A 12079-nucleotide genomic window follows, 5' to 3' on the forward strand; every position below is an offset into this window, starting at 1 on the left:
GCCATAAAAAAAAACTTAAATTTTAATTTGGACTTCCTTATAGCTTATAATCATCCTCTAAGAATTAGATTTTTATCTTAACTTCTTAAGGCTTAACTTCTCTCATTTCTTCTTAATCAAGATTTTTTGGAAAATTATCACTTAAGATTGGTCAACATGGGCAAGTGATCTATTAAATTTTGAAAAACTAATAAAATTGATTGCAATTTTGAATTTCGAGACCATCGGGAACTGGGCTAAACCTTAGGTCTGAAGCCGGCTTTAGGGACCCTACCCCCCCTTTAAAAACCTTAAACCTCTAAGATGTTATATTATACATTCATTGGCGCTTGAAATCGGTTTAGAATTATTGGAAACTTTAACACCTTTATAAACAGAATCCAGACCAAAGTTGCTACAAATTACAATTCAATTTCGTAAACATTTATCGAACATAAAATCGATTGAAACCGAATCACATGTCACTTAAATATTTGCTTCAAATCGAATATCAGATAAAAATTATCGGTAAATTATCAGTTCATTATCTATAGAGACTTATACAGAGTTCACAGACCTTTCAAATTTTCTCATACTTTCTCCTAATCACTTGAAAAATACGCTTTCTAGAATTGTATAAATCTTATATTTGCAAAAAAAAATAAAAATAGTTAGAAGCCATTTTTGTATATGAATGAAAATTTGGAATTTCGGACAACGCCAAGTTTTAAACAATTTTTGATGGCAACAACTGTTTGTTTATCTTCCAGATACGGAAATGGTCAAATGAACGGACAGGCAGTATAATGTAATTTTTATGAAATCATCTGACTCGCAAAGTAATGTCGAAAACGTAAGTGTCTGAGATGACAAAAACTTTTCAAAAATATCCTCTTTTATTTAATCTACTTATATAGGTATTGCCACATGTAACAACTTTTGTTCCAGGACTAAACTCAATGTAGGAAAAGCACTATAACTAGAGCATAAAACGTATGCTTAGGTTGAATTATTTTACAAAACTTCCTTGTTGCAATAACGGTTTATATTATGTTATTGGTATCCTGTAATAGAACGATTTTTAAAGGTGGACTTAAGAAAGATCTTCCTATAACATTCATATTTCTTTATTTTCCTGTAATTTTCCAGGTTCTCTTCATAGAGCCTAGCTAAATGATTCTTCAAATTGATAAAACGATTGTATGTCTGCTATGCAGAAATATTCTCTGTGAAGATCACAGAATCATAAAAGATAAAGTTACTCAAAAACTGTGAATAACATTAAGAGTAAAAATATTTTAATAATTTCATTATACTCTTAATCATTTATTAAAATTTTTTTGACAATGGTAACTGTTTTTAGTACTATGCAACCCCAGTTCTTAAAAAAAGTAAGTTTCATAAAAATATTTCTATCAATTTTTTAAGAACGTTCACCTTAAGATATCTCAGAATTGACGAGATGGACTATAAGTTTCCTCGGGAGATGTTAAGGACACACCAAGGACTCCGAAAATATCGATAGTATCCTATCAGCTACCAAAAGAAACACTCAAAAGAAAAATCTAAAAATATACGTTTAAAGCTTAAGTTATAGGGGAAAGTGGGGCACCTTTGCCAGTGGGCATCTTTGAAATTAGGATTTTTCACCTATTTTTAAATAAAATTGAGCCTTGTCGTGATAAGTTAGCTGCACAAATTGATTGAGAAGCTAAATTACATTAACATGGCTCAGTTCCACTTAAATATAAAAAAAAAATTCCAATTTCAAAGGTGGCCCACTTTCAAAGATGTCCCACTTACCCTCTATTTTGACTTTTAGGCGAATTTGATTAAGATCGATTAAGTCATTTTCAAGAAATAAAATTTTAAACATGTGAATTTTCAGAAGGATATCATTAATTTCCCAAGGACTGATAGTCCTTTTTGACTTGGGTCTCGGTAATTATTAAATCGCATGCCATCACTAACAAAGTGGACCTAGTCAAGAAACATGATTTCTTCAGGACATTATTCATTTACTATTTTATGGTGTTAGATTTAAAATTTTATTCTTTTCTAATTTTTGCGAAGATTTTGGACATTTAAATTCTTGGAAATAAAAGCGGTCAACTCATTCTGAGTAATTTTTTCAGGAGACAGCATAAAAAATTCAATGTAGTGTAAAAATAACACTATGCAACAAATTGACAACTTTTTTTGGCACACGGAACTCACATAGTACGTTTGGTAGAGTCGAGTCTCCTGATCAAGAATCTGTTCTTGGTTTTGCTCCTATACGTCACAATTTTCTTTAATTAATTTTTTTTTGTTTTTGCTGTTTCGTCTCATATTATATTCCTCCGGTTCTAATGTACAGAACTTAATAAATGGACATCCGTTGGAAAGGTAAGAAGTTGTGCTTCAACTTGAAAATGTTGTGATATTTAAAAAAAAATCCTTGGGATCAGAAAAACAAAATCTAACTAAAATTTCTCAAAAATGGCCTAAGAAAGCAACTTTTGAAAAATCATATAAACTAAACTAAACTAAATATTAATGTACTCTCTTCAGCACACAATAGATTCCACATTGGACTACATTTTTGCCATAGAAGACATCCTGCTCCGATACATCTAAATGCCTTATTTTTTGATTTTAGTCAGAAAATTTTCCAGAAGAAATTCTACTTTTTTGACCAGATTATTACCATCCTTGTGGGGAGAGGAGGGGTGGGACGTCTTTGGAAGGTATGGGTGTAATGTTCGCTAGGATGGTCTCTAAAACATATTCAAAACTGAAAAGCATCGATGGTTTAGTTGTTCAGATATTCCTAAAAGAGTGGTTTCTGGAGGGGAAGAATAGACGTTGGGATGAAATTGAAGTGACATTTGGATTCCTTGGATCAACTTGGGGGGGGGGGGGGGTACTCAGAACATTCCAAGTCGATATCATCATCAGTTTGTTGAGTAAGTTTTTTGTCAAGTTGGCTGAATGCTCATTTTTCGTTTGAACCTCAATATCGAGGTTAAAAAATAATCTGAGAGAAAAGTTGTACATGGACGAAAATGTAGCTGATTAAATTCTCTATCAAACCCACAAAACAGATTGTTAGGTACAGTCCTAGTTTTCGAGATATTTTTGATCAAAGTTGCTAAAAAGTTCGATTTTTCCATGTTTTCTGACATATTTGAGACTACAGCGCCCCTGGTGTCAGTTGTACGAACTTCATCTGTTCAGAGGATTTATCGGGCATGTAAAGGACAACAAATTGTTCCCTAGTGAGAAATAAATCGGTTCAGCAGAATCGGAGATATATGCACCCAAGTATCAAAAAACGGCAAAAACGGTTTTGCCTAGATTCCAGGCGCAAAATCCAAATGAAATCAAAATGATAAGTATTTTCGTAAATCATTTGACCCTAGCAATAGAAAAAATAGCATGAGAACCCAGAGACAAAATCATCGTTGCACAGTGTTATGAAGCTAATTCGCTCAAATTCGCTGTAGTTCTTCCTATTTTATCGTGATTCTTTATAATTGAACGCTTTTTGTGGAATTTACAAAGGCTTTGACGCTCAATTCCATCGCTAAACCGGATGATATTTTGCCCCATATTCCCGATTGAGAGAGAGTCTACTGTATATTTATTTAAATACAAAAATATTGAAAAAAATTGGTTAGACCTTTGTAATTTTCAAAGAGCAATTTGCTTTGGGTTTTGGATTGCTAATTAATCAAAAATATACTTCAGAGAGTCTTAGTATAAATTTCAATTTTTTTAATCATTAAATTTAGCATTTAACAGCTGAATGTTGAAACGAAGAATAATTAAAGTTGAACCACAGAATAGCGCTAGTCTAGGATTAAAGTTAGGTCGAGATTAAATATTTTTTCGTATGTTCAAACTTGGAATAAGAGCTTGACAAAATCACTTTTTTTATATGGCAACCCTATTTTATAGCATTTATAGCATGACCAAAATGTCAAAAATGTAAACAAATGTTTGTGTATTTTGTACAGTTCCAAAGAGTTTGTGAGGCAGAAATGTCGCAAATTATTAAAATTGATAATTTCTTCGAAGTAGCAGTGTTGGCTGACAAAAATAGAAAGCCTTCTACAACTTTCCGTGAAAGACTTCATCCGATGGAATATTATTCTGACTACGAGTTCTGGATGAGGTGTCGGTTCATGAAGACTAGTGTTTCATACATAAATTGTCTCATTAAGGAAGATGTTGAAGAAACTCGAGGAGATCCTCTCTCCTCAATGGATAAACTGTTGATAACACTGCGATTCTATGCCACGGGTAGCTTCCAAAGAGTGTTACGAGATTTAGTAAACATTGACCAATCTACAGTATGTAGAGCAATCAACGAAACTTCTTTGAAAATCGCCAAACTGTTTCATCGTTTTGTCCGTCTTCCAACTCCGGAGCAACAACAACAATACGTAGAAAGTTTTTACGAAAAATTTGGATTTCCCCGAGTGGTTGGGCTCATTGACGGAACGCATATACCGTGCAAATCTCCTGGAGGGCCTGATGCTGAATTGTTTCGATGCCGGAAAGGATATTTTTCAATTAATTGCCAAGTGACTTGCAACGCTGATATGCGAATAATGGATTTGGTAGCGAGGTAAATATTTTTATTACTCTTACGATTTTCTTTAACCAGAAATAAAAATAACCATTTTCAGGTGGCACGGATCAGCTCACGACCAAACTATCTTCAATTTTTCAACTTTGAAAATGAAGTGCGAGGAAAATTATTTTGGCCGTTATTTTTTGTTAGGGGACAATGGCTATGCTAACAAGAGTTATCTACTGACTCCACTTTCGAATCCACTCACGGAACAAGAAAGAAAATATAACAGGATACACAAGACTACTCGCAATTTAGTCGAACGCTGTATTGGAGTGTGGAAAACAAGATTTCCCGTTTTACAAACGAAGTCTCGCCAAAAACTGAAAAATACTTTGAAGGTGATTACAGCTACCGCTATTTTACACAATATTGCAAGGGATTTAAATGAGCCATCTCCATCACCCCCGGAAATACCACTACCAGCTCTGTATCAAGAAATTCATCCAATTGTGAGAAACCTGCATGAAGCATTGCCAGACAATTTAACAAGAAATGTAATAATTAATACAATTTAATAATTCACGTAGAAAATGGACTTTATTTTTTCTAAGAATGTCCGGCAGAATTCGATTGCAAAAGCTCCAGTTTCAATTTGTAATAGTCTTTCTTCTGTTTGTAGGCCTCCGCCTTATTCTTTGCCGCTTCGATATTGACTTTAAACTCTTCTTCATTAGCTTTTCTCATTGCAGCCGTAGTTTTCTTCAACTCGACAAATACCTCAAGTTTTGCCCTTTCAATCTTGTTTTGCCTCCTTGCACGCTCGCTTTGAATTGCCCTCTCCCTTTCACGTCTAAAATTCCCAGAAACAGGATTTTGAAGATTTTGTACAGGAGAATTCATCTGCAATGTTGGTGATCGAGAAGATTCACGTGTGTCAGTTTCTGGATTACCTGGTTCTTCGGTTGTAGGAGGAACGTCATAATGAACATCACACTCCACGGAACTTTCCTCGTCTGAGAGTAGGCTTCGATTGGTACATCCGGTGTCTCTGGACGATTGATAGAATTTGGTTCATTGTCGAAGTCCGAGGAGACTGTTTCTCCAATTTGGCACACATCTACCATTGGAAACACGTCATTTGAGGAATCAATATTGTGCAAAGGCTGGACGCTTTTCTGGATGAAAGATAAAAAGCAATTTTGATCGCTCGCTCGAGGCACAAAAGCACCTCCGCCAGTTGTAACTCGCTGTAGACGATCACTGGCCAAGTTCTTTCTGATGACACCTACTTTTGATTTCCAGGCTGCTTTCAGTTGTGGTACAGTCCTTTTTTGTTCAGCAGACGCATTAAATTGGGTACAAATTTGTTCCCAAGCTTGGAGTTTTCGTGAGTTTGTAGTACTGTTTGTTTTCTTGGAGCCCAAAATCTTCTCAAACCGTTTGACGATTGCAAAAAGCAGTTCTTTATCCTCTTCGGAGAAATTTTTGCTTCGCTTTCTTTTCTGAAATGGGACAGAAAATAAAATATTTCTTATAAAAAATTCAATTAAAAACAAAATTATTAGCAATACCTTTGTTTGCTCCTGTTGCGCCATTTTGACAGCTCTTATTCCATTGTTATGCCAAAAATTAGACCTCCGAAATCGGGGGTCTAATTTTTGGCTTAAGCGTTAATCCATTGTTTAAATTTACCCTATTCCACGTTCAAACATTAGAAAACAACAGTTCATCCATAGATTAACTCTATACTCCGATTCAACATTCAGCTGTAAATTACTAAGCCAATTAATTCTGAAACTGATGCATAATTTTATTTACAATTTTTTTTTAATTGTCCGATCCTGTTTCCGCAAAGTTTTTAAAGAAAATTTTATATCAATCAAATATTTTTCCTCAAATCGAAGAACTTTATTTTAAGTGAAAAATAAAATATTTTTATTAAAACTTTGCCAAAACCTCAAGATCCCAATGAAAATATCTGTTGAAATATACTGAAATTCAAATTTGGAATTTTCGTATACCGGAATATAGATGGTGCTGTATTGCAATTTTAATGTTTTTACTCTGCAGTCTAGTGACATTTGAAGCCAAAATTTTACAGTGAAAAGATTTGTTCGTAGATTTTCTTGAGATTCCTCGGCAAAAGCGGGAGAATTCATCTATCAACGTACCACCAAGGAGATGAGTGAGGAACAATACTTGGCCCCTAAACGAACACAAAAACGCTATGAACAGAGATTCCGAGATGCTTGGCTCCAGAATCCCTTACTCAAAGACTGGCTAAGAGATTGCTACTCTGCAGATGGTATACGAGAAGCCCGCTGTATTTATTGCAATATTCGTCTCTGTCCAAGATTTATTGACCTCTCCAAACATGCCATGACCCGGAAGCACTTGAGGAATACCCCACATGAAGGTAGGATTTTTTTTTTTAATTATTTAAAACTCCCTTTTAGGGCTTGATTTTGTTGAGTTCATCAAGAATGTAAGGCACGAAATATGTGATAATCACATCTGCTCCAGCACGTCGGAAAGATTTCAGAATCTCAAATAGTGCCCTACGCAAATCCAAAGCCCCATTTACTGCCGCCCAATGAATCATTGCATATTCTCCACTGACTTGATACACGAACAGAGGATGATTAGGGAATTGATTCTTTGTATCTCGTAAAATGTCCAGATAAGCAAGTCCTGGCTTCACCATTAGCATATCTGCTCCCTCTGAGACATCTCGAGCTGCGGCACGGGTAGCCAAACCCCTTGACCCTGGAGGCAGTTGATAGCAACTACGATCTCCAAAGGCAGGTGCAGATTTTGCAGCATCACGGAAGGGTCCATAAAATCCTGATGCAAATTTCACAGCGTAGGAGAGAACTGATACAGTCTCTTGATATCCTTCACGCCTTAAGATCCCTTTTATAGCCCCAATTCTATTGTCCATCATGTCAGAAGGGGCGACAATGTGAGCTCCTGCTTTTGCATAAGCCAGAGCAATTTGAGCAATTCGCTGGATGCTCGCATCATTGTCAATAACTCCGTCTGTTCGTAAAATCCCGCAATGACCGTGATCTGTGTAGGGGCACAAACAGACATCGCAAGCCACCACAAGATCCGGGAAAGTTGAACGGATCTTAGGCAAGATTCGAATTACAGGATTTTCAGAAGAATCAGCTGAAGATCCTTTAGGATCCTTGGGCAGTTTATCAACTACTCCAAATAGAAGCACTGTCTTCAATCCTTTAGCCACAAGAGGCACCAAATCGTTAATCAGGGCAGTTCCTCCGTATCTCTTAACACCCGGCATACTAGGAATCTCTTCGACAGCATTGTCGCTCTCCCTATAAAAATCCCCTGATTCAGTAAAATTATCCCTAGCTTGAGGATCAGTACGATACTCAGATACTCACACCACAAACACGGGATACATGAGATTTGCCGGTGAGATTTCTGTTCCACTTTCTGACCACTGTCGCAGGGTAGAATGGGAAATTGACGCGTGAAGACAATTGCTGGACATTTTCTGACTTTCTTTTGTATTCCTCAAAATAAATTATTTTGTAAATTTACTTTTTATTGCGATTTTCTAAATGCAAATTACTCAATCAGAAGGAAATGACAATGGAGTTTGTGTTTTACTATCTAGTGTTGCCATATGGCATATAGTTTTGTGCAAATTTTCCGTCAGAAATTCATTGATAACAATTTTACACTGCAAATAACTTTTAACCCCATTCATTAAAGAAAACGCAACATTTAAAAAAAAAAATTAGTGATTTTGAGATTTTTAGAATATTGTTTCTTTTAAGTACGGTTTAAATTCTTAACCCTTAATTTTATTTTAATTTTAATTTTTAGACTTAATCCAACGAATTGCCTAGAGAAGAGATAGGCCCCCCAAAGTTGGCATTAAAAAAATTTTTTTTAGGCATATTTTGTATGCAAATCTTTAAACGCGAATATCTCGTAAACAAGAAGAGATAGACCCCCCAAAGTTGGCATCAAAAACAATTTTTTTAGGCATATTTTGTATGCAAATCTTTAAACGCGAATATCTCGTAAACAAGAAGAGATAGACCCCCAAAAGTTGGCATCAAAAACAATTTTTTTAGGCATATTTTGTATGCAAATCTTTAAACGCGAATATCTCGTAAACTAGAAGAGATAGACCCCCCAAAGTTAGCATCAAAAAAAATTTTTTTAAGACATATTTTGTATGCAAATCTTTAAACGCGAATATCTCGTAAACTAGAAGAGATAGACCCCCCAAAGTTGGCATTAAAAAAATTTTTTTTAGACATATTTTGTATGCAAATCTTTAATCTCGAATATCTCGTAAACTAGAAGAGATAGACCCCCCAAAGTTAGAATTAGACACGTATAGTACTAGATAGTGGTACCTTATAGTTTGCCTTCGAAGGAATATTGAGGAAACCACTCTTTATTCTAAATATATAATCCCTTATTATTCATCAAAATATTTATCAGCCTCATTTTTTGTACAAATTATACACAATCAAAAATTTCATTTGGTGGCTAATGCTACTTCGGTCTCCCCTAACTAAAAAATTCTTTTTGATTCTAAAAAATTCAACTGATGATAATTTTGTATTCTACAATTTTTTTTTAAATACTTTTTCAGGCTCAATGGTTGACCAATCGAGCGATATAGAGGAAGCTGAAGATGAACAAGAACATGGCGAATTAGGGGAGTACGAACATGAACCAGAGGAGCACAAGGGTGAAAACATTATGTACGAAGTGATCCTCGATCATCCCAACAAAGAAGAAGTTCTGGAGGAACATCATGAACAGGAAGATACGACCATGGAGCAACTGCACACACAATTGGATGCTTCGGGGAATTCCAATGCGAGTGTTGAACCACCTTTAAAAATCCTCAAGATGGGCTTCAAGAGCAACAAGGCTGACCATGTGAGCACATCTCACGAACCCAAAGACATTTCTCCACCTTCAACGCTCACGCGAAAGGTAGTGAAAACTACATCAATTGAACCCAATATCCTGCTCGAGAGGAAGAAACTCGTGCTCCAGATCAAGAATGAAGAACTAAGGGCGTACAAATTGCAATTGGAAGCTTTCAAAATGGAACGTGAATTGGGATTTGGAAGATCAATTTTTACGAAAAATCTACCGAGTAAATCTTCACTTTAGAATTTGACTACCTTTTTTGGTATAAACATAAAAAATTGTCGTTATATTTTGAATGTATTGCGCCAAAAAGTATGCAGAGTGTTTTCATCGAGTCGAAGAAAGAGATTGACATTCAGACGAGGAAGAAGAAGGGGATGTCAAAGTTTGATGACCAAAACATTCCCGGAAGGATAAACAAGCCCAAAATACCGGTTATTAAGGTAAAAATTAGCGTTTTTGGGAGTGGAATTGGAAAAGATTTAATTGGGATAATTTTAGGTGAAGAAATGAGCGTCCCGAATGCACCGATAAGTACCATAGAGGGGCTTTCGCATGCCCTGAAATGCAACATTATCCCGAATCAGGAGTACCTCCTTCAGGGTTCCATCCTGGACAGTCAGGTGGAACACCTCCTTCACAGACTCAAAGGATTATGTGACAATGTGGATTCCGGTCCTGAACCCTTTCACGACCATGAAATCTGCTTTAGTTTGCGAGGGCAGAATCAGCAGCTTCAGCTGAGAGTGAGGAAGGCCCAGGATGTCGATGCCCCATTTCAACTCAGATACATTGGTCAGCCCGAAGTGGGCGATCGATCCCGACCTACCCTGATCAGGTCCAGCATTGATATTTCCTGCACGGCGTCTGTGCTGGAATTTCTCACTGAACTGGGCTGCCGGATTGATTTTGAGTACGCCAATCGAGGATACATGTTTCGCAAGGGCAGGATGAAAATCACCGTGTCAAAGATCTTCAAAGTTGGTGGACTTCAGCCCACGGATCCTATCTCTCAGAGCTACCTTGTGGAACTTTCGATTCTTGCACCGAGTGGACAGGATGTAATTGGGGAGGAAATGAGGATTCTGGCTGAACAGCTCAAGCCTCTGGTGCAACTAGAGAAGATTGACTACAAAAGGGCCCTCTAACCTGATAGTTTTCTATCTAATTTAAGCATTAGAATTAAATTTGATCCGAAATTTGGATGGTTCTTCATTGTCTACACTTTGTCACCATTGTCTACACCTAAATTGTAAAGAATACAGCAGATTCCCTCGAAAATTCCACTCTCATAGGGTCAGGCGGGGAAATGATGAGATCGAATGAAAATTGTGCGAAAAATGTGTCTTTTTCCACTGCAATTAATTGCAATCTATCTCAAGGCTATTGGGGGGAAAATATGATGATTTCATCACAGCAAAATGAATGAGACAGACACTGAGTCGGCTGAGATGGAAAAACAAGTGGAAAATATTGGAATGCGGCGATTTTTCATGCAACACAATGGAAATTTCTATATCTAGGCAATTTTCACTTTTGCCTTCTGTGGATTTTTCCGACTCACCTGCAATTCTTAGGAGTCTCGGGTCATTGGAAAATTCTGTGCGGGAATTTTCCGTTGCGATCGCACCAAAATTGCAATATTTTCACAGGCAACTTAAATTACCAACACGCACAAACGTTTTTCACTGTTTTCACTGATGATATCAAAGGAAGCTGGGACAATTTTCACAAAACAATATTCACTTTTTTCTGAAAACTATGACCGGTGGAAAACTTACTTTTTGAAGGACTTCCCGTCTAAAGTTCACATTTTCACGTTTTTCAACTTGAACTACAACAATTCACTAATGAGTTCACACGTAAATATCTTAATATATCCTGTTTTTCTTCTGGATTTTCAGCATTTTCCTTAAGCCAAAGTGTGCTATAAAATGTTCGCGAAAAGCGTCCTTTTTTCGATTATGTTCGAATTCGAACGTCGAAATTCATTTCGACATGGTGGCCGAAAATGTCGAGGTGAGTTTCGTCCATTGAGGTGAATAGCTGGCAAAAACATTTTGGAAAAACGTGATTTTCTTATGGAAAAAGCAGGAATATTGCAAAAATTTACATAAAAGCATATTTTTAAAGGTTTATGTGTGTCGATTGATGTGTAAAATCCTCGCGATAGCAGTGATTTATGTGAAAATTTATGATAAAAATGTGTTTCGTCTAGAAGTGCGTGTCGCCGCGAAATCTGAAAGTTTTACCAATTTTCCGGGACTATTTTCCTCAAATAGAAACTGTGGAACTATTAATCATATTCAGAACTTACCTGTGGACAATTTTTAACCTAATTCAGTGAAAAACAGCAAGGAATTTGCAGAGAAAACGCCAAGAAACACAACGGCATCCCAAGGATTCTCAAATGTTATGGATCCGCAGCGTCCGCCATCATAGCAGTAAGTCTGAAATAAAAACGATCACTTCTAATGATTTAATTTTTTTTCATTTATTTACATAAATACTATGCTCATAAAATATTCTTGAACATTACAATATTTTCTCTAAAAAATAGTTGTACATTTAACATTGGATAGAATTGTACAATTTTGTCTCGAAACC

The 12079-nt window shown here is 36.2% G+C and overlaps 2 protein-coding genes across 3 annotated transcripts; one reads left to right on the forward strand and one right to left on the reverse strand.

Moving 5' to 3' along the window:
- Positions 1–6604: 6604 nt before the first annotated feature.
- Positions 6605–10671, forward strand: LOC129810360 (mediator of RNA polymerase II transcription subunit 18-like). Of its 2 annotated transcripts, XM_055860783.1 has the most exons (3): positions 6605–6959; positions 9183–9915; positions 9974–10671. In XM_055860783.1, the coding sequence occupies exon 3, from the start codon at positions 9982–9984 to the stop codon at positions 10618–10620; it is 639 nt and encodes a 212-aa protein (XP_055716758.1). In that variant the 5' UTR covers positions 6605–6959; positions 9183–9915; positions 9974–9981; the 3' UTR covers positions 10621–10671. The 2 variants fall into 2 exon arrangements, with proteins under 2 accessions (XP_055716758.1, XP_055716757.1); XM_055860782.1 differs by lacking the exon at positions 9974–10671 and having other exon boundaries at positions 9183–9910.
- Positions 6847–8249, reverse strand: LOC129810359 (delta-aminolevulinic acid dehydratase). The gene is made up of 2 exons (XM_055860781.1): positions 7951–8249; positions 6847–7881 (listed from the first exon to the last, which is right to left on the reverse strand). The coding sequence occupies exons 1-2, from the start codon at positions 8058–8060 to the stop codon at positions 6996–6998; spliced, it is 996 nt and encodes a 331-aa protein (XP_055716756.1). The 5' UTR covers positions 8061–8249; the 3' UTR covers positions 6847–6995.
- Positions 10672–12079: the final 1408 nt, after the last annotated feature.

Source organism: Phlebotomus papatasi, chromosome 1 (assembly GCF_024763615.1).
Source record: "Phlebotomus papatasi isolate M1 chromosome 1, Ppap_2.1, whole genome shotgun sequence".
NCBI lineage: Eukaryota > Metazoa > Arthropoda > Insecta > Diptera > Psychodidae > Phlebotomus > Phlebotomus papatasi.